At 42.3% G+C, this 23,098-nt stretch overlaps 1 protein-coding gene across 3 annotated transcripts in view; it reads left to right on the forward strand.

Annotated features, from left to right (window-relative positions):
• Window positions 1-391: 391 nt before the first annotated feature.
• Window positions 392-23,098, forward strand: part of INTU (inturned planar cell polarity protein) — a 61,140-nt gene continuing 38,433 nt past the window's right edge. For 2 of the 3 annotated variants that reach the window (XM_075287342.1, XM_075287350.1), the window contains exon 1: window positions 8,693-9,093. In XM_075287342.1, the coding sequence (XP_075143443.1) occupies window positions 8,990-9,093 (104 nt within the window). In that variant the 5' untranslated portion in view covers window positions 8,693-8,989. Of the gene's footprint in view, window positions 747-8,692; window positions 9,094-23,098 lie in introns of those variants that run through there. The other variant, XM_075287358.1, reaches the window with a different exon arrangement.

Here is a 23,098-nt window from a genome sequence, read left to right on the forward strand (position 1 = left end):
CCTTTTGCTTTCATATATCTCCCATTTCCTTACTGCTCAATGGATTTGCTTTTCAGGAGTCCTGACAGCCAGATGACTATTGGTATTGTAGTTGAATTTGAATAAGTTGTCACCCAGCTTTCCTAGGTGAGAAGGAATATTTCATAACTTCACAAAAAAAGGAGGAATTTTTAGCTACTTCTATTTACAGCTAAACGATCTTCCAGAAAGCTGGTGCTGAAGTTATAAATGCTCTGAATGGGCTAAGCTTGATATACCTGACAAGTCACTGTTGGACAAGTCTCCGAGTGCTCACTGGTCTTTTTTCATCTTCCTGACGTCTGTGAGATGAATGGGGGAGTGGGAAGGGCTCAGGCTTTGGTAAGATCACAAGTATGAGCTGCTGAGAGACAGGAGAGAGGATGGAAGAGTTTACCGCACTGCTTGAGCTGATAGCACAACACATTGGGTCCCTAAAGGAGGAGGGGACAAGGGACCTCTGCTTGACTGTGGCCACCACTCCTCTGCTGGAGCTGGGTTGAAGGATGGGGCACAAAGAGGGCTGCATTACAGAAACATTCAGCTCCAATGAGATTGCCATGTAGTCACTGCAGCCATCAATAATACACCTACAGGATGTGCATGGACTAGAAACACCTTCTCTGTGCTAGGGGGACCATGTTTAACGTTGGTGGTCATATCATCCCACGCGCTGTCAGTAAGAACCTGGATGACCTGGATTCTGTCCAAAGCATCTTGTTGCACAGGTAAATGTGGAAATTACTTTTTTTTTTCTAACTGTGAAAGGACCTGTAAGTGAGAGCATGCAGATCTGGGGTACACCGACTGTAGACACAACTTTATCTGATCACAATAGTTTTGTTTTTGTATTTTAATCAATTGCATTTTAATTGCATTTCTGATAATGAGATCTTATTCTTGATGCACAAACTGGGTAAAGTAAAGGGGAACGTATTGTAATAAGTTAATTTGTTGTCCAGTGTCAGAATGGTTAACGCTATTCAAACTACAATAGCTTTATATTACAACTCACATTTGGGACATTGCTGGAGCATAAGAGGATTTTTTTTTACTGACACATACAATCAGTATCCATACAATATGACAATGTCTTTCCAGATTGGCTAAAAATCTGTCCTAAATTTGAACCTGTTCAATCCTATAGTTTTCCCTGTAATAAGGAGCATTAATAGTAATAAAAGCCACTTTTCTTCCCCATTGAAATAGCATACATGTTTTTCCAAGACAAATATGGAGGTTTTTGGTGAGTCAGAGCTGATAGCTGTCAGCTAAACAAATGTTCAGCTGACAACTATTGTGTGACCATGACCAGTGTTAGTTTCTATGGAAGACGGAGAGTTGAGGTCCTGCCAAACGCCGCCAGCACCACTTATGTAACACGTCCAATTCGATTCTCCCCATTAACAACATTTGTCAACGCTCAGCTTTATAATTCTTCAAAGGTGAAATGTTCTTTCACTGCTAGATTGTATTCCCAATGTCAGAAAATCATATGCTGTAGCTGTATGGTCAAGGCTGGCATTATAGAAAACAGCACAACGTGGGGGATGTATCAAAGCCTGCTCTCCAGAATTCTGCCATCAAAAAGTCGATAAACAGGGTTTTGCATCTTATGTGCTTATTTGTGCAAAATTGATGTGACTTTTTGCATTTTTACTCTTTTCACTCCATTTCTGGAGCGGGTGGGTCAGTGGCCATGGTTAGTCTTCCAGGCTGATACATCAGACTCATCAAATGCAACTTCTATATAAGTAGCAAAATTATAGCAATCTTACTCCAGAAGGGAAGGGGTGGCATAATAAGTGGATACATATTTACGTGTAGAAGTGTACCAAATTTATTAAACATCATGTAATGAATCATAAATTTGGTGTAAATGTTGACAATACAGATGCTGTGCAAATTCCCCACATGAGAAATCTACACATCTGTGTAATTCTTCGTATATACAGTGTTCAATGGAGTACGGCATGATTTTTTCATGTCAGATTCTTATTGAAAACTTAATTTTGAGTTACTTACAGATCATTTTCCCATCATTTGAAGGGTCTTTATCCCCTTCCATTTTTTATTCCCTGCCCTCTATAAACGCCATAATTTTTTTATTTTTCTATAGAAAACGTTGTATGAGGGCTTCATTTCACTTCAGGACAAATTGTTACACTGGTACAATTTAATAATCCATACAATGTACTGGGAATCTGGAAAAAAATTCAGAATGGGAATTGGAGAAAATCTGCATTTGAATGACATTCTTATGGGCTTTGTTTTTATGTTGTTCACTTTGCAGCCAAAATGACATGACACCTGCATTCTGTGGGTCAGTATGGCGAAACTAAACTTATAGGTTTTTTTTTCTTTTTTTACATTTTAACCCCTTTAAAAAATCCAAAACTTTGTATAAAAAAAAAAAAAAAAAAAAAAAAGCCACTATTTTTTCCATGTATAGGGATACATAAGGCGTCTTTTTCCATAGGCTTTAAGTTAATGGTTTAATGGCCCCGGATCTCTTTCTGGGGGCCAGCGATCCATCCCAAAATGCCAGTGCCCACGTACTATGGGGAAAATGGTGCCTCGGTCATCTTTGACCAAGGCTAGGGGACAGTTAATGCCCACAATAAGTATAATAACACAGCAGAGACCTACCATATTTAAATACCTGACATCTGCCGTAATAGTACCATTAATGTTAGCAAGGAGTTAAAGCCCAATTTCTTGCACATGTTTTTGTTGGTTCATGTCGCAGAATTTCAGAATTGAAATTTGCAACAACTGCACCATCTGTGGTTTCAATGTTTGGACAAGTGCTATGGTCTTTTTACTGCTTACAATGTATAGTGGCTGTCCTTGATATTGTAACTCAGTCCCATTCATTTGAAGCAGAATACATATGTGACCAATGAACTGGCCTGAGAAGAGTAAGTAAAGCTCACCCAACATCTTCAAACTTCTGACTGTTTGGGATCCCAAGTGTTTGGCTTTACCGATCAATTATTGATAGTCTTTCCTAGGGATAGGTCATGAATATCAAACGCCTATACATTATATGCTGAGAAATAGACAATCTCGTTACTTGTATAGGATAAATATATGCCTTAGGACTAGTTCACACAGGGCAAGAGGGGGCGGATTTTGGCGCTGAATCCTCCTTAAAATCCACCCCCCTCACAACAGAGGTCTATGCAGACCGCTAGCATTCTTTTTTCCGATAGCAGAAAAAAGAAGCGAGCTGCTCTTTCTTCAGGCGGATTCCTCGGCTGATTCAGCCACGATGTCCGCCTCGCGACAGCACTCTCCGGACTAGGCCCATTCATTTGGGCCTAATCTGGAGCGGAAAGCCGCGACAGGATGCTGTGCACTACCGGCATCCCATCACTGCAACCGCGACGGAAACTGCACAGGCGGGAATCCTCATGTGAACTAGCCCTTAGGGATACATAAACATGGCAAAGTGTATACACAATATACCAAAAGAATAACACCATACTCTACTACAACTAATGCAAATAAAATAGTATTAGCTTTCTGTATGACTCATAGGATGTACCAATCCAACTCCATGCATTTTATCATAAATAAGCATACATAAAACACAACATCAAAATAAACCAGTATGTTGTTCAGCAATATCTAATACCTATACTTGTACATCAAATATATTAGATACATAACTAATTATTCAACATATTAAATGGAGTCCATCACCAGGAACCATCATATCAACCCAACCCTGCAGGTAGATAGACTAGGGTCACCTGAATCAAACTCTGTTATCCCTTTGTGAATTGGTGCCTCTGTTGCAATATCGCAGTTTTTATCAACTTGTAAATAAGCTCTTTGGAGCAATGGAGGTGTTGCCATTGCTTCAAAGAGGCAAGATACCATGAACTCATTGCTCCATAGAGATCATTTGTATATTAACAAAAATTGCAATATCTTGGCAACAAAGGCACCAATACACACTGTTGATATGGGGGTTTATATGATGGGTTTTGGTGACAGACTCCCTTTCGAGTAGCAACTAAAAGGACATGTGTGCTACAACAAACATTTAGACCATTTTCACCTGAGCTCACCAAATATCAGGACCTGTAACTCTATATGAGGGTGCTGTGTTGGGTGGGGAGAAAATAGTGCTGTGGCAGGTGCAGCCATGCCCTTGGTGCCTCATACAGTCTATATGCATTTTCTATATTCTCTTTCTCTATTTCTAACTTTGACACAAAAGTTATGTTACCTATGTCACAAAACACACAGATTTATGGATCAGTTGCTCTGTCTAAGGACTCATGCGCACAAAATGACCAGTGCATGCACCATATATAGCCTCCTCTGTAAGACTTCCTTGGGTTCTTTATATACAAAAATATTATTCGCTATAAGTAATTCTTCCCTTTACTTTCAAACATACAGCATGTAATGGAGCATGCAATTTTTTTTCAGTCAATTTTCTTATAAAAAGCTCTATATGCTTCAGTACGATACTGGAGCCATAAGGGTCCAATTTACCAAGCTGTAATATGCCCATGTGGCATGAGCTATTCCACATTTGCGTTTTTACTCACGTAAACACATGCATTTTCAGAAGTCATCCATGTTTTGATCAGTGTAAGGGTAAGTTCACATTACTGTTATTCAATGTCCATTCCTCTCATCATTCAAAGGATGAGAGCAACGGACATTAAATGACAGATGCAGATGAGCCCCCTCTGTCTGGTGTCCATCTGCATCACCCCATTGTAAAAAATCATGAAGCAAGCTTTCTTCTGTCATGTTTTTTTTAATTTTTTTGACATAAAGAATCCTGCTTGCATGACTTTTTCTTCCGTTACAAGATTAAACAAACATGACAGAAGACAGTGTCCATCATGTTGTTTACATTAGAGTCAATGGGAACAGACACAAGCAAAGCGGGCTCAGGCTGTGTCCATTACTCTGCTACTATTATTGTCTGCTTTTTACATCCTATGACCGGTGACAGCCAGTGACAATTGTTTTGCTTCCATGGGGCAGCCATTTTCACAGATCTCTCATAGACTTTACAGTAGAATATTAATGCATCTGTGAAAATGGACAAAAACTGTTCTAGTTCTTGACAGTCCATTAAAACCGACCACCAAAAAGATGGACATTAGAATATAACTAGTTTAATCAATGACTTCTAAAAATGGCTGTTAAAACAAAACCAGAAAAAATGTTTAATTAATGTAGATTAATGAAAATTTTTCAATACATTATGGATGCCCATAAAATAGAACTCAATAAACAAGATTTCATACGCTTTTGTCCAATGGAATAACAAAATTAAATCCTATACTGACATTTAAAGCTACAGCAACAGTACCCACCTGAATCTTAAAACTGGACCCCGTCCACAAACACAATAAAAGGAGAGGGGGCCACAAATATTACAATGTAATAAATCAACTCACACAATCGGACTGAGGGTCTTGCTTACAATAGCCTACAATCTATGAGGCAGAGGTGATGACACAGGAGGTAGCAGGACTGGCATAGGAGGCAGCATTGCTTATGCAGTGGTCAGACAATTACATGATAAAGCTTCTTTTAAAGGGATTCTACCATTAAAACTTTTTTTTTTTTTTTGTGGATAAGACGTCGGAATAGCCTTTAGAAAGGCTATTCGTCTCTTACCTTTATATGTGGTCTCCGCCGCGCCGTTCCTTAGAAATACCGGTTTTTACTGGTATGCAAATGAGTTCTCCCGCAGCGATGGGGGCGGGCCCCAGCGCTCAAACAGCGATGAGGGTGTCCCCACCGCTGCCAGAGAAGTGTTTCCAAGCACCACCTCCTTCTTCGTCTGCTGCGCCATGTTCACTGTCTTCCGGTGCAGGCTCGTAAGGGCTTGTTCACATCTGCGCCCAGTCTCCGTTCTGCAGGTTTCCGCTTCTTGCACAAAACAGAGGCAGGAGACGGAAACCTGCAGGCATCTTTCAAACCCATTCATTTGAATGGGTTTGAAAGATGTCCGGCCGTGAGCACCGGTGAGCGTTTTATGCTCTCCGCCGCAAAACCGATTTTTTAAAATCAGACACAGTCGGACATGCAGTACTCTGTGTCCAGTTTTAAAAAAAACGGTTTTGCATAAAACGCTCACCTGCGCACACAGCCGAACCCAGTCTTGACAGCTTTCCGTCTTCTGTATGCAGAAGACAGAAACCACAGAACGGACTCCGGCCGCTAGTGTGAACCTAGCGTAACTTCTAGAAGACCAGAGCAGACTACGCAGGTGCACAGGTCACAGGAAAATGGCCGCTTGCACAGTATTGTTAGCGGCCATTTTCCCGTGGCCTGTGCGCCTGCGTAGTCTGCTCTGCTAGGTTACGAGCCTGCGCCGGAAGAAGACATTGAACATGACGCGGCGGACAAATAAGGAGGCGGCGCTTGGAGACACTACTCTGGCAGCGGTGGGGACACCCTCATCGCTGTTTGAGCGCTGGGGCCCACCCCCATCGCTGTAAGAGAACTCATTTGCATACTGGTAAAAAGCTGTATTTCTGAGGAACGGCGCAGCAGAGACCACGTCTACAGGTAAGAGACTAATAACCTTTCTAAAGGCTATTCTGACGTCTTATACACACACAAAAAAAAGTTTTAATGGTAGAATCCCTTTAAGTTCACACACAGTTTGGGGGATATTGTCACTCCTTAGGGAGAGACCACCATATAGGTGTGTGGAGACTTGTTAAGCCTTTAGCACTCCACTTTGCAAGGAACTATGGGAAGAATATGCAAATCCGCCTTCCATGATGTAATTAGGAAGACAGTTGCTGCCTCATTGTTGCAAACCAATAGAGGGCGTTCACTGGAATGTGCAAGCCTGTCTTAAGACAGGATTCCAGTGAAATAACCCAATAATGGCTGCTCCCTTTAGCCTCATGCCCGACCTTCCAAGAGGCCTTTGTTTAGCAATGACGCTGGGATTATTACCAGGTTATAGTCTCTCAATCGAGGACAGCTGTTTTGATCTGGTTGGATCTCATCAGCCCGATGTAGAGAGGACTATAACCTGGTAGAGGTGAGAGGCTTAGACAGGGTTCGGGGGATATTGTCACTCCTTAGGGAGAGACCACCATATAGGTGTGTGGAGACTTGTTAAGCCTTTAGCACTCCACTTTGCAAGGAACTATGGGAAGAATATGCAAATCCGCCTTCCATGATGTAATTAGGAAGACAGTTGCTGCCTCATTGTTGCAAACCAATAGAGGCTTAACAAGGCTAAAGGCTTAACAAGTCTCCACACACCTATATGGTGGTCTCTCCCTAAGGAGTGACAATATCCCCCGAACCCTGTCTAAGCCTCTCACCTCTACCAGGTTATAGTCCTCTCTACGTCGGGCTGATGAGATCCAACCAGATCGAAACAGCTGTCCTCGATTGAGAGACTACAACCTGGTAATAATCCCAGCGTCATTGCTAAACAAAGGCCTCTTGGAAGGTCGGGCATGAGGCTAAAGGGAGCAGCCATTATTGGGTTATTTCACTGGAATCCTGTCTTAAGACAGGCTTGCACATTCCAGTGAGCGCCCTCTATTGGTTTGCAACAATGAGGCAGCAACTGTCTTCCTAATTACATCATGGAAGGCAGATTTGCATATTCTTCTCATAGTTCCTTGCAAAGTGGAGTGCTAAAGGCTTAACAAGTCTCCACACACCTATATGGTGGTCTCTCCCTAAGGAGTGACAATATCCCCCGAACCCTGTCTAAGCCTCTCACCTCTACCAGGTTATAGTCCTCTCTACATCGGGCTGATGAGATCCAACCAGATCGAAACAGCTGTCCTCGATTGAGAGACTATAACCTGGTAATAATCCCAGCGTCATTGCTAAACAAAGGCCTCTTGGAAGGTCGGGCATGAGGCTAAAGGGAGCAGCCATTATTGGGTTATTTCACTGGAATCCTGTCTTAAGACAGGCTTGCACATTCCAGTGAGCGCCCTCTATTGGTTTGCAACAATGAGGCAGCAACTGTCTTCCTAATTACATCATGGAAGGCGGATTTGCATATTCTTCCCATAGTTCACACACAGTCAGTGTGACCACCAGTCAGTGTCCTTTTATGAACAGATCTAAAGTGCCTTGGCATACAAGGTTACACTCCGATAAAACATTATGCCCTGTGGGGTAATGGGGAGGCTGTGAATAGAGGAGGATTACTTTTAGGAAGCCTAACTGTAGAAGGATTTGGATTAGGAATAGTGATATGCCTGCCTGAAGAAATGGGTCTTTAGTTTGCGCTTGAAGCTATAGCAGTTGTGAGTTAATCTGCTTGTCCGGGGTAGAGCGTTCCAGAGAAATGGTGCAACTCTGGAGAAGTCTTGGATATGGAAGTCGGAGGTTCTGATATTAGAGGATGTCAGTCTTAGGTCATGGGACAACTGGAAAGCTCAGGTTGGGTGATAGACAGAATGGGGGAGGTACAGCAAGACAGAGAGCTTTGTGGATGAGGGTAACATCTTATCTGTCTCTCATAGTGAGTTCTATGTGGGCTTGTAGTTGTATCCACCTCATGCTCTACAATGAAACAACGCAATATAATACAGGAATCCCCTAGCACAGGACCTAAAAACTGGAAACTACAACCAGCAACTCACATCAGACCTCATGAAACCCTCATGTGTTTACCTCCACAGTCACACAAGGCCGAAACGAACTGTGGGAGTTGTAGTGTATTTATATCCCAGTGTACACAATTCGAACGTTAAATAACTACAATTCCCAGAATCCATAGCGCGAGAGAAAATCACGTGTTAAGTCGCTCCAATTAAACAAGTTTGTGGTCCGGAAAGAGGCGGGGCTAGCAACTTACCTGGAAACGTTGCTACTAACGCTATGTACTCCATCTGTGTGGCGTAGTGTCTGTGGTGACCGGCAGCGCGCACACCTTACCGTGTACTGTGTACTATGTATGCTCATGTTGTGAGCTTGTACTAACAAGTGTCGGAGTATGGAAGTGCTGAGGGAAACAACCCCCCATGAAGAAGAGGAGGATGAGGGAGGAGGATGGGACAGCCGCTCTTCATCATATACTGACTGCAGCAGCTGCTCCAGGTACACTACTGACATATACACTGTGTATACACACTGGAATGTGTTATAGAGACAGGTTAATAACTAGTATCGTGTGTGGAGAAATATATAATATATACTCTTACGTGTGTGTGTATATCAATCCATATATGTATGTATATATATATATATACACACACACACGTGTATATATAGCGTTTTTCAGACTTGCAGCGTTTGGCAATATGTGTTTTGGTAAAGTAGTATTCCAAGCATGTAATGGCAGGTGACTGGGATACTCCATCACTGAGGACACCACATCAGGAGGACCAGCTGCAAAGACCATGGTGCACATCTCAGTTACACTATCCTGCAGGCTGGCATGAATCCATTAAAATGACCATTTCATTCTGCCAGTCCTAAGGGTCAGCCGGTGACCACACGTCCTAGTGCTAAGCCATGACCTATCAGTCTCTATTAGATTCAGACTGGTGCCACAATGAACCACTTCCATCACTGCGAGTGTCCTACAATTCTGCGCATTCATTTGGCACACATCATTGTACGTTGTTATTACCTCTTGTGCTCTCTATATATTGTAATGGAAGTCAGTGTCAGACGTACACAACCTTTAGACGTATATACGTCGTTACATAGTGGCCCAGATGTACTATTGTGGTTACAAGTATCCACTGGTATAAATATATCTAGTTTAGGCTAAAAATTTTACCCTATTAGATTTGGATTTTCCGAAAAAGTTGGCATGGCTCACATAAGCCACAATTATGGCTCAAAGGAAGCCACCTAAAAGGTGGTATAAATGAGAGAGAAGTCTGATGTCATCGATGTTAGACATTGCTACAATTATATCTATGGGAAAGTCGCCGGCGTTTCCGTAGATATAATTGACATGCTGCAATTTTCAAAACCGCAACAGTTTTGGAAATCTCAGCGTGTCCGCACTGCAATTTTTTCCGCAAAGTGGGCATGGGGTTCGCATGAATCCCATCCACTTTGCAAGTACAGTAAAACGCCACAAATTTCCTGCGGCGTTTCCGCAGCAGCCAAATCGTGGCGTTCCCAGCCTGTGGGACCCCGACCTAAGGGTCCATTCACACGGAGGAAAATGGTGTGGAATTTCAGCGCTGAAAAAAAAGCAGGAAAAGGAACCCATTGAAATCAATGGGAGGCTTTTTTTCAGCGCTGAAATTCCACACCAACTTCCTCCACATTTTCCTTTCTGTGAATGGACCCTTAGTCGCTGCAGTCCTTCATGTGGCATTGGTATCTGTAGTACAGTGGATCCTGCACTGTGGTGTTGCTTCTCTTAGACAAAGGCTAAATTCACATCAGAATCCGAGTCTCTAGAGCAGATCTGTGTGAAATTGCCAGATAAAAAAGTGTTGTAAGACCTTAATTCGGCAATTTAAATTTAAAAAAAAAAGAAATGAAGACCCCCGTTATAGTCAGTGGGGTCCCCCGGGCTCCATTTACATCCATTATAGAACAGATTCATTTTTCTGCTTTCCCAGTCCTCTAACAAAGCTGCAGAATGGAGTAAAACATATATGTAGACATAGAGTAACCCACACGTAGTGAGAAACATAGCTGAATGTCCACAGGAAAATTCAGCCATCTTTCAATCTGTTACATACTGATACAAGGAGGGCTGAGGAGTCAGTAGGCCAAAGCACTGACTCCAACTCTTATTGTCCCACAATCCTTCTCCTTCATAAGCGGCTAGCGGTCAGTAAAACACCAGTGATTGAATGCCCAAGAAATTAAATATACAACAAACTCTGCCTATAATTTATTATTCAGTATCCATAATTGTATAATATCATTTAACATAAATAAATCATTTTATTTTGAAGTTGAGTTGGTAACTTTTTTCTGACTGCACCCAAAACTTCTCCTGACTCCTACTCTGCCTTTGGTTCAATCCTCAACGCCGCTGTGTTTGAAACAAATCGCTTTTTCCATTTATGCAAATGAGGCTCAGAAAGCACAGAGGTCTTTCCCCCTGTGTTGCCAGCACAGTTTCGTCATAACTTGAATTCCGCCTCCTGGGCCGTTGCATCAAGCACCCTGCGATGTCCTGGTCCTCCTAGCATGTTTAGGGGTAGAATAAAGATGGCTGCCAAGCATGCGCTGTTGGCTCTGCACCAGGAATGAACCGAAGCTGGAGGTAGAATAGCCTTTCTAAAGGCTATTCTGAAAAGTCCTTAGTTTAAAATGCATATCCCCAATGATAGAGGCCCTTTAAGCTTTAAAAGTTTAGCCTGGACAACCCTTTTAAGTAGAGTGGAAATAGAACCTTAGGCTAGGATCAGACATGCGTTGTGTGACCATTCAGGGACTACGTTCCCCATTATGCTTGAAAAATTGCGGAAAGAAAAGTCCTGCAAGCAAAGTTCTCATTTTTTTTCTGTCGCCACTACTAAGTTTGACTAAAATAAAAAAAAAAAACACAGCAAAAGCTCCAACTGAAGAAGCTGCTTTTCTGCAACATGGGGCTTCATCCTTAAAGGGTTTTCCATGGATGGTATATTGATCGTATATCCTCATCAGGATATAGCCATTGGTGCTCCGACTCCCATCACCCTTGTTAATCATCTGTTTGAAACAAATGGGATGAAGCTGCGGAGTACATGTAGGTGGACCAAGGCAAACACTGAAAAGGCTGTAGCATTTGTACTGTGCAGTGTCCCCTTCAAGCAGGGGTGTCAAGAGTGGGGGAAACCCCCGGACCTGATATTGATGGCTTATCTCAATTCTCAAGACAGGTCATCTGTATTCTGATTCCTGAATAGGGAATTGGTCCCCAAGACTAGTGATGTGTAAAATGTAAATTATATGTCAAGCTTATGGGACTTTCTGCATTGTAAAGTGTAAGATCCCCTAACTTATATTTTCCTCTGACATCCCATAGAGGAGAGGTTCTGTGTCTTGTTGATATAACCCCAGGTTTGTAGATGTCAGTATGATTGTGTACCTGATGTGTCTCTATAAGAGCAGCTACTTTGTTAGTTTGTATACATCATGGCAACAATAGTACATCAGATGGTTGTCATCCCTTTCTGGATTGGGTTACTGTGAGCTCCGTACGGCGGCTGTAACCTAACCCCTTCCTCTCCACTGTTCACTGCTGTCATGGATGTCAATATTTAATGCTCACATTTGCTAATGTAAGAGAGAAGATCTTTGGATAGAAGTTAATGTGCACTTTTTGCATATAGCTAGATTCAGTCAGTGTTGTTGAGGTTGTCCTGCTTGGACCTCTTTTTGGAATACTGCCCCGTGGTGGTCTCTGCATGCTACAGTATGGCCATACAAATCAATGAGTGTTTATCATGTTTATTTATTTCAGCTAGTGAGCCGAGAGCTAGTCATGGATGAAGATTATAGAAATGAATGCAAAAATAAGTCTTTTCCTTTTTGTTTGCTTCTTTTTCACATCACACACAATTTTATACTGTAAAACATGGGGTGCAAACTTATGTAAGTGAAAGTGCACTACATTGTAATGCCGAAAAATCCATCCATATAGTTCAGCCTGTTATCCTGCAGTGTTGACCCAGAGGAAGGAAAAAATAAGGTAGAGACTGGTTTTCTTCATATTACAATAACAATCTTTCTTGCCTGAAAATGTGGCAATGAAGATAAATCCTGGATTAGTAACCCATCTTCAGATAGCTACTACTACCTATAACCTGTGAAAGAGAGTTCCATATTCTCACTGCTCTTACATTAGAGAACTTCTTCTGTATGTGTAGAAACTTCTTTCCTTTATATGTAGAGTATGCCACCTTGTTACTATTAGTCCTGGGTATGAATAGATCCTGGCAAAGATCTCCATACTAAGCTTTTATATATTTCAACATAGTTCTTACACCTTAAATATCTTTTCCCTCAGGGGGAGTTCACACTACTGTTACTAATGTCCATTGCTGTCTTCCGTCATAGGATGATGGCAACGGACATTAAACTGTCACAGACTGATTCAGTATCCTTTCCCATTGACACTAAGGTAAACAATATGGAAGATAAACGGAATGCAGAACGGAAGATAAAGTTCTGCATGCATCCTATGACAGAAGACACTAGCGGACATTAATAACACTAGTGTGAACTACCCCTAAACTTAAAAAAAAAAAAAGCTGTCATTTTGATAATCTTTCTGGATGCTATAGTCCACCTATTACATTATTATTGGTGGAACACCTTTGAACCTACCCAAGATTTGCTTTTCGTTAAGATTTACCTTATTATTAGTAAATTGTTGTGTATGCAGATTCTTAATAATTTTTTCATCATGAGCCTAAATTTCCATTTACTCTAAGTTCACCCCAGTATTGTATTTTCGTTATTCAGGCCTATTGAGGACCCGAACATAGCAGAGGCCGACTGCTAAAACAGAGCTTACATACGGAGCCTGACAGACCCCTTCGGTTATAATGGGGTCTGTTGTTTGTAAACTGAAGCCAGGGGAGGAAAAAGTCGGCCTTCTCATGGTTGTATTGCAATAACTGATAATAATAATGTACCGTCACTCAGTTTCAGGTATATGGTGCCAGGAAAAGGCTTCTCACAGCCATACTATGCAATAAAAATGAATTTCCGGCACTCAAAATTGATTCTTCCAGAAGTGTATATTTTTATTTACATCCAACAAAAATGAACAGACGTTTCGGTCTGGTATAGACCTTCTTCAGTTTGTCCTGGAAAGTACAAAAGAAAACACACAAATCAAAACAACGTAAATAAATCTACCATATCAAACAATATTGAAGAGTAGGAAATAAATATCACAAGTGAAGAGTATATGGACAATGCTAAGTGTATAACCCAGAGTGTATGATGTGTGTGTTTTCTTTTGTACTTTCCAAGACAAATTGAAGAAGGTCTATACCACACTGAAATGTCTGTTCATTTTTGAAGGATGTAAATAAAAATATACACTTCTGGAAGCATCAATTTTGAGTGCTGGAAATTCATTTTTATTGTATTGCAATAACTGATAGATCATGGAAGCTGAAAGGTTGGCGGGCATTAAAAGTATTCACATAATACAGATTTTAGTGTTGTCTATCAACTTCTATTGTAAAGCTCATGAAAGAGTCCGCAATATATGGATATTTTTAGAACTTCTGGCATTCATGTGTCAGATAATGGCATTGTTATTTGTTACATTGTACTTCTTTGTGAAGGGAAAAATGTCAAAGTTAATAATGGCTCTCAGTTGTCATGGAAGCGATACTTCTAATGCACAATTTCAAGGTAATTTTAATCCATGCATCAGGATGAAGGATCTGAACAATATCATAATCTAATATCTTATTGTTTTTTAGCAGTAGGGCACATTTAGGTTTTGTGGGGAATCGCTCAGGTACAGTGTTGGCCAAAAGTATTGGCACCCCTGCAATTCTGTCAGATAATACTCAGTTTCTTCCAGAAAATGATTGCAAGCACAATCTTTGGTATTATCTCCATTTATTTTGCTTGCAATGAAAAAACACAAAAGAGAATGGAAAAAAAAAGTCAAATCATTGATCATTTTACACAAAACTCCAAAAATGGGCCGGACAAAAGTATTGACACCCTCAGCCTAATACTTGGTCGCACAACCTTTAGACACAATAACTGCGCACAACCGCTTCCGGTAACCATCAATGAGTTTCTTACAATGCTCTGCTGGAATTTTAGACCATTCTTCTTCGGCAAACTGCTCCAGGTCCCTGAGATGTGAAGGGGGCCTTCTCCAAACTGCCATTCTGAGATCTCTCCACAGGTGTTCTATGGGATTCAGGTCTGGACTCATAGCTGGCCACTTTACAAGTCTCCAGTGCTTTCTCTCAAACCATTTTCTAGTGCTTTTTGAAGTGTGTTTTGGGTCATTGTCCTGCTGGAAGACCCATGACCTCTGAGGGAGACCCAGCTTTCTCACACTGGGCCGTACATTATGCTGCAAAATTTGTTGGTAGTCTTCAGACTTCATAATGCCATGCACACGGTCATGAAGTCCAGTGCCAGAGGCAGCAAAGCAACCCCAAAACATCAGGGAACCTCCGCCATGTTTGACTGTAGGGACCGTGTTCTTTTCTTTGAAGGCCTCTTTTTTTCCCCATGTAAACTCTATGTTGATGCCTTTTCCCAAAAAGCTCTACTTTTGTCTCATCTGACCAGAGAACATTCTTCCAAAACGTTTTTGGCTTTCTCAGGTAAGTTTTGGCAAACTCCAGCCTGGCTTTTTTATGTCTCTGGGTAAGAAGTGGGGTCTTCCTGGGTATCCTACCATACAGTCCCTTTTCTTTCAGACGCCAACGGATAGTACGGGTTGACACTGTTGTACCCTTGGACTGCAGGGCAGCTTGAACTTGTTTGGATGTTAGTCGAGGTTCTTTATCCACCATCTGCACAATCTTGCGTTGAAATCTCTTGTCAATTTTTCTTTTCCGTCCACATCTAGGGAGGTTAGCCACAGTGCCATGGACTTCAAACTTCTTGATGACACTGCGCACGGTAGACACAGGAACATTCAGGTCATTGGAGATGGACTTGTAGCATTGAGATTGCTCATGCTTCTTCACAATTTTGCTTCTCAAGTCCTCAGACAGTTCTTTGGACTTGTTTCTTTTCTCCATGCTCAATGTGGTACGCACAAGGACACAGGACAGAGGTTGAGTCAACGTTAATCCATTTCAACTGGCTACAAGTGTGATTTAGTTATTGCCACCACCTGTTAGGTGCCTCAGGTAAGCAACAGGTGCTGTTAATTACACAAATTAGAGAAGCATCACATGATTTTTCAAACAGTGCCAATACTTTTGTCCACCCCCTTTTTTATGTTTGGTGTGGAATTATATCCAATTTGGCTTTTTGACTATTATCTTTGTGGTTTTCCATTGAAGACAAATTAAATGAAGATAATGATACCAAAGAATTTGTGATTGCAATCATTTTCTTGAACAAAATGAGTATTATCTGACAGAATTGCAGGGGTGTCAATACTTTTGGCCAACACTAGATGCTTGTAGCAGTGCAGTAAGCGGGGACACAAACACTGGATTGCACACGAGTTCAGGCTTTAGTCACATGTAACGCATACACTGCTTTTGCAAAGCCACAGGATAAACAAATCAAAATCCTTCTCGGCTGAGAAACTAACTTAAATGTAAGGAAACTTGTCCCTGACTATACAGGAGATTGGCTACCAGTCTCCCAACTTGGCAACAACAACGCGTAGCACAGTACCTGCTTTGGAGGTCCGGTCTGGACAGTTCACACTCAGACTGTTATTAGGGCCTGATAAGTCAGCTGACCTCCCTGGTGTGAATCTTTACCATACACCCTTTAGCTGCCTGGCTGGGTCATACCTGGCTTCCCAGACCACACCCTTCACTCTCTCACAGTTTCAGTTCATTTGCTGTTAACACATCTTTCAGCATTGAAATGAGTGTCCAACTATGCCCAGTACTTTGTAGAAGACATGCTCCAGTTTCCAAATATAGCAAAAAAAGGTACAAAAAGGTTCAGCTCACCCACTGCCTGCGTTTATAAAAAAAAAAATGATGGATGATATGCAGACACTATTAAATATGTTTCAGGATTATAATCAGTTTTTGGTTTTTTTTTTCTTTAAATGCAGGCAGTGTGAATTCATACTTACCGTATTTTCCGGACTATAAGGCGCACATAAAAACCTACGATTTCTTCAGAAATCATAAGTGCGGCTTATAGTCCGGTGCGCCTTATATATGGATGGAAGCGGCGGCAAAGTCTGCGTGCCGCTTCCATACATAAAAGGCACCGTAAGGGTGCATTCACACTACGGAACGCCGGCGTGTATCACAGCCGTACACGCCGGCGTTACAGCAGGGCTGCCGGACACTTCCCATTCATTTCTATGGGAGCCGGCATGCGAGTGCTCCCCATAGAAATGAATGGACAGACACTTCCCATTCATTTCTATGGGAGCCGGCATGCGAGTGCTCCCCATAGAAATGAATGGACAGACACTTCCCATTCATTTCTATGGGAGCCGGCATGCGAGCGCTCCTAATAGAAATGAATGGAAAAAAGCAGTCCATTCATTTCTATGGGGAGCGCTCGCATGCCGGCTCCCATAGAAATGAATGGGAAGTGTCCGGCAGCCCTGCTGTCACGCCGGCCTGAAACAGAACGTGAGACTTACCGATCGGTGCAGGGCGGGCGGGCGGGCATTCAGGCCTCCTCTTCCTCCGATGTCCTGACCACTTCCTCCGGCGCTCGCGAACTAATGGCCTGGGCGCATGCGCAATATCATAATGCTTCTACTACTGCGCATGCGCCCAGGCCATTATCAGCGAGCGGCGGAGGAGGAGGACGGAACATCGGAGGAAGAGGAGGCCTGAATGCCCGCCCACCCTGCACCGCTCGGTAAGTTTCACATTCTGTTTCAGGCTTTTATTTTACAACGGGGGGGGGGTAGTTTAATCTAACTTTTACGGTTGCCGCCGCTTTCAATAACATATAATGCGCACCAGACTGCGGCTTATAGTCCGGTGCGCCTTATATATGAACCGAGACGGACTATAAGGCGCTCATGGGCAATGCGGCTTATAGTCCAGTGCGCCTTATAGTCCGTAAAATACGGTATCCATTTACAATCTTGATGGGTTAAAAAATTATTTTTGGATTACATGTAGAGAAGGTTGAATGTTCTTCTTTTGTATCCTTATAATAAATTAGGGTTCAGGAGTAAAATAGATATATTTAGGTATATACACTCACCGGCCACTTTATTAGGTACACCTGTCCAACTGCTCATTAACACTTAATTTCTAATCAGCCAATCACATGGCGGCAACTCAGTGCATTTAGGCATGTAGACATGGTCAAGACAATCTCCTGCAGTTCAAACCGAGCATCAGTATGGGGAAGAAAGGTGATTTGAGTGCCTTTGAACGTGGCATGGTTGTTGGTGCCAGAAGGGCTGGTCTGAGTATTTCAGAAACTGCTGATCTACTGGGATTTTCACGCACAACCATCTCTAGGGTTTACAGAGAATGGTCCGAAAAAGAAAAAACATCCAGTCGGTGGCAGTTCTGTGGGCGGAAATGCGTTGTTGATGCCAGAGGTCAGAGGAGAATGGCCAGACTGGTTCGAGCTGATAGAAAGGCAACAGTGACTCAAATAGCCACCCGTTACAACCAAGGTAGCCAGAAGAGCATCTCTGAACGCACAGTACGTCGAACTTTGAGGCAGATGGGCTACAGCAGCAGAAGACCACACCGGGTGCCACTCTTTTCAGCTAAGAACAGGAAACTGAGGCTACAATTTGCACAAGCTCATCGAAATTGGACAATTGAAGATTGGAAAAACGTTGCCTGGTCTGATGAGTCTCGATTTCTGCTGCGACATTAGGATGGTAGGGTCAGAATTTGGCGTCAACAACATGAAAGCATGGATCCATCCTGCCTTGTATCAACGGTTCAGGCTGGTGGTGGTGGTGTCATGGTGTGGGGAATATTTTCTTGGCACTCTTTGGGCCCCTTGGTACCAATTGAGCATCGTTGCAATGCCAAAGCCTACCTGAGTATTGTTGCTGACCATGTCCATCCCTTTATGACCACAATGTACCCAACATCTGATGGCTACTTTCAGCAGGATAATGCGCCATGTCATAAAGCTGGAATCATCTCAGACTGGTTTCTTGAACATGACAATGAGTTCACTGTACTCCAATGGCCTCCACAGTCACCAGATCTCAATCCAATAGAGCATCTTTGGGATGTGGTGGAACGGGAGATTCGCATCATGGATGTGCAGCCGACAAATCTGCGGCAACTGTGTGATGCCATCATGTCAATATGGACCAAAATCTCTGAGGAATGCTTCCAGCACCTTGTTGAATCTATGCCACGAAGAATTGAGGCAGTTCTGAAGGCAAAAGGGGGTCCAACCCGTTACTAGCATGGTCTACCTAATAAAGTGGCCGGTGAGTGTATGCATATGTTATGACTAGTGGAGCTTCAGGTCCAGGTGACAAATAATTTGCAAAGATGACTAGGGTGGTTCCCTAACACCGGAAATTGAGATGGGTGAGAAACCTATATTAACCCAGGTCATTCTATTCAGAGCATGCACTGAGGAAGGAACGATGGTTCCGCAACGCGTCTGCGGTTTTTAGGGGGTTTACATCTCTTTTCTTTATTTTGTGATTGACATCAAAGTTTTTGTCATTTTATGATGTTTTCTGATTAAAAGTTATATTTTATCATCGGAGAGTTGCCAGAGAAATTTGTTTTTGCCGTGAAGTTTCCAAATATGCCAGTCTTATCCAGCTCTGATGCCCCATTTGGATTCAAATCATGATTTTTGCAATATGAAAATACAAGGGAAAAGTGTTGTGGCTTTTTGGGTTGTGTTTTTTTTTTGTTTTTTTTTAAGCTTGCTTGGCTAAAATTTTTGTTCTAGTTTCCCACTTATATGCCATATCAAGCTCTGCCATCCAGTACCTGGTTGACAATCTCCCTCTGGCTTCCAGAATCAGACTGCACATGATGTCATACTAGTACAATCCTGAAAGTCAGCAGAGGAGGGGGGGGAAGCACTGTACCCTCATTTTCATAGCAAGAAAATTGTGATGTATGTGCAAATGGGGCATCAGAGCTGAATAAGGATGGTCTATATGGAAACAAGAGTATGGCCTCTTCAAGGTCCCTTGCTGGGTTTTATACACAATTTTTTTCTGCTGACAGATATTCTTCAACTTACAGGGGTTATCAAACTCCTTTTTATTGAAGTTACAGTCTTGTTCCATTGAAGTGAATGGTACTGGGACAAAGTTGTCATTACCTGGCATGGCCACTATGAAACATATGGCATGTTATGTGAACAGTGAAGAGGTCACAGCACTTGTATAAGCTCCATGAACCCTTCAAAGTATGTGGACAGCTTGGGGACAACCCATCTACTGTAATGGCTACCATTTGTAGTTGTCAACCGTAATCTACTTGAGGATGGGAGACTAGACAGTAGAGGGGTAAAGAGTACTGATTTCAGTTAAGGACTGAACAATTCACCACAAAATATCTGAACCTCAATGTCGGCTCCATTATTTGATGTGAACTTGCTCACATTGGCTTTTCTGTAATTTTACATCCATGCCATCCTGTCACACCCTGACTTTCCAGTCAGCATTGCTGAAATCAAATAATGGAACCAACATTCAGGATCATGGTGTCAATTATAAGTAAGGGCATGATATATAATGAGAAGTATCCTAAAATAATTGTCCTTTAATCATAATCAAGGTGTTATTTTCAGTTAAACGTGATTTTGAATGAGGTCATAATCATCCAGCTATAATTCTCAGGAGTACCAGGCACATTCAGCTCCACTTGTAAAGGAAGTCTACCACCTCCCCCAAGCATATTAACCAATCACCACCATGTTACAGTGCACATTGCAGTGATAAATATCAACCTTTGCTCTGTAGGTCACTTTTGTTTTTGGAGAAAAATAACTTTAAAGTATTATGCAAATGAGGGAACTGGTGCACCTCGGGCAGACCTCATGGTCTCAGGCGCACTGTTCTTGCCACTTAAACCTCATACCATCTCCTGCACAACCCAATGCAGTGCTAGTTGATTCACCTACTGCTATGCCATCACCTATCCTACGTCAACAGCAGGAGCAGTGCTCCAAGGGCTGAAGCCCCGCCTCCAGTGCATCAACTGCCTCATTTGTTTAATACTTAAAGGGGTTGTCCCATCACAAGGATCCTATCTATACTGCTTGTTAATGTGGATGTAAGACTTTTCCTAAATACGCTGCTTCAGCAAAACTGCTTTGTTTGTCCACTATCTTACTTTATTCAATTCATTGTTGACACAGCCCTTGACTTATCTGCTCAAAAGTCAAGTCTCAGGGGGAGGGAGGAGGGGCTAAGTGCAGGGAGCGAGACTGTGTTTCTAGCTACTCCTGTGTCTACACCACGTGACCTACCTTCCTGCTATCACATAGGGGAGAGGAGCTGCTTTCATTTCTTCTGTTCTCCCAGTTATCAGTTTAGCTAATTCAATTGTGTTCATTATGGCAGAGACAGGCAGTCTCTGTATGTAACACAGAATGGAGTTGCTGCTGCCTGTACTTCATAGTCCAATATGGGTGGGCGGAGCTAAATTTGGGGGCCGAGCTAAATGGCAGGCTGCATGTGAAACCCCGCCCACCAAATGATGCAAGAAACCAGGAAGAAAGAAGATTTTACAGCAGTGAAGACTGGTGAGTATGCGACGTGGCAATACCCCTTTAAGTTTTGTTACTCTAAATCTACAAAATACAAAAAAAACTTTGCAAGTCTTCAGTAGGTGATACCTTTTTTAATGGCTAACTCATAATGATGACAGAATATGACGTTTCGAAGCTTTCCTCTGAGCTTCTTCTTCAGATATAACTAAAAAACACTCTGTAGAGGCTGCATATTTATAACTGGACACAGGGCTAGAATTACAGGAGGGAGGGGGGAAGAGGCTTATTACTATATACTTATAACAACAAACAATCAATTGCCAGATCCCCCAGTTCTTATCTTAATGGCTGTGTAAACAAATGCTGCTGCACACCGTAAATAGGTGAAAGGGTGAAACAAATTTTTATTTTTAGTACATAAATTTTTGGTACATTAGCGCCATGGATTGATTTGACAAGCATAAAGAGAGTACTAGATCAATAAATGAGCATAACGTTTCGGTCATTTTCGACCTTCATCAGATCAGATCTAGGAAAGAAATTACGACAATATAAGTATAAAAATAAAAATGCAGTACACAGTATGGCACATAAATGGGCATAATGACCAAGTGGATAGAAAATAGGGAGGGAAAGAAGAGAAATAAAAGGGGAAAAAAATAATGAGGGGGAAAAATGAAACATATGGGCCAGAATAGGATGTAGGAAAAGGGGGGGGGGGGCGAAAGGCAACTGAAACAACCAAAATATAAATGGAAGATAGAGCGAAAGTAAGTAGAGAGCTAGTGCAGCTGTCCCAGTAAAAGGAGTCAGAAAGAAGGAGAGAAGAAAAGAGGCAGTGTAAGACGGCAAATAGAGTGGTGTAACAAGCCGGAAGTAGGATGAAGCAGCAGATGCCTGCTAACAGGAGGGGGAAACACGAAAAACCACCACATACCTAGTATCCGTAAAGCAGAGTACGCAGCAGGGTCATGGCGTGCTGGGGAGTAGAGCCAGAAGGGTTTAAATGAATCAGGATGGCGAGCGGAGCCAGTCAGAGCGGCGCTCGGGAGCCGCGCCGACGACCGGCCCGTCGGCGCGCTAATGCCGCGGAACCGGAAGTGACGCGGCCGGAAATGCCCATGCGTGTCACCGATGCGTTCCACCGGCAACGCGCATGCGCACACATGACCATGCGCGAAACAAGGCAGGGAGCCGAGACAAGTGAGGGAAAGCTGGAAAGGAGAAGAATAAGCATGTATACAAGAGTGAAGAGATAAGGAAAGCAGAGAGATCAAAAGAAGAGAGGGGTTATATATAAAAAAAAAGAAAAAAGGAGAAAAGAAAAGAAAAAAGCGATATGGGTACAAGCTATGGCAGATAGATGAATAAGAGGAAATATACATAAATAAAGGGGAATAAAAAAAGGGGGGCGGGGGGGGGGGGAAGAACAGCCCAAAAGCATCCCAAAGAACGGGATAACAAAGGAAAAGGGGAGAGAGTAGAGAACACAAAGGAGGGGGGGGGGGGGAAGGAGGGGAAGTAAGGTACACTATAATACCAAGGGAAGCAAAACTAGCTTATGCTACTGTATATCTATACTATACCAGGGGGTGACTTGTGGGTGTTCATTTCATCTGTAAGGAAATGGAGAAAACATGCATTAGTGAACTGTCAACATGAGAGCATACTTAAAAGATACATCAGCCGGTGAGGAACCTAGAGAAGAAAAGATGATATGGTGAAAAAATGAAAACAAAAATTATATAGAAAAATAAAAAGTAAGAATTGCTGAAAAGGCAAATAAAAAAAAACAAATAAAAAGAACAATGAC

Source organism: Leptodactylus fuscus, chromosome 1 (genome assembly GCF_031893055.1).
Source record: "Leptodactylus fuscus isolate aLepFus1 chromosome 1, aLepFus1.hap2, whole genome shotgun sequence".
NCBI classification, from domain to species: domain Eukaryota; kingdom Metazoa; phylum Chordata; class Amphibia; order Anura; family Leptodactylidae; genus Leptodactylus; species Leptodactylus fuscus.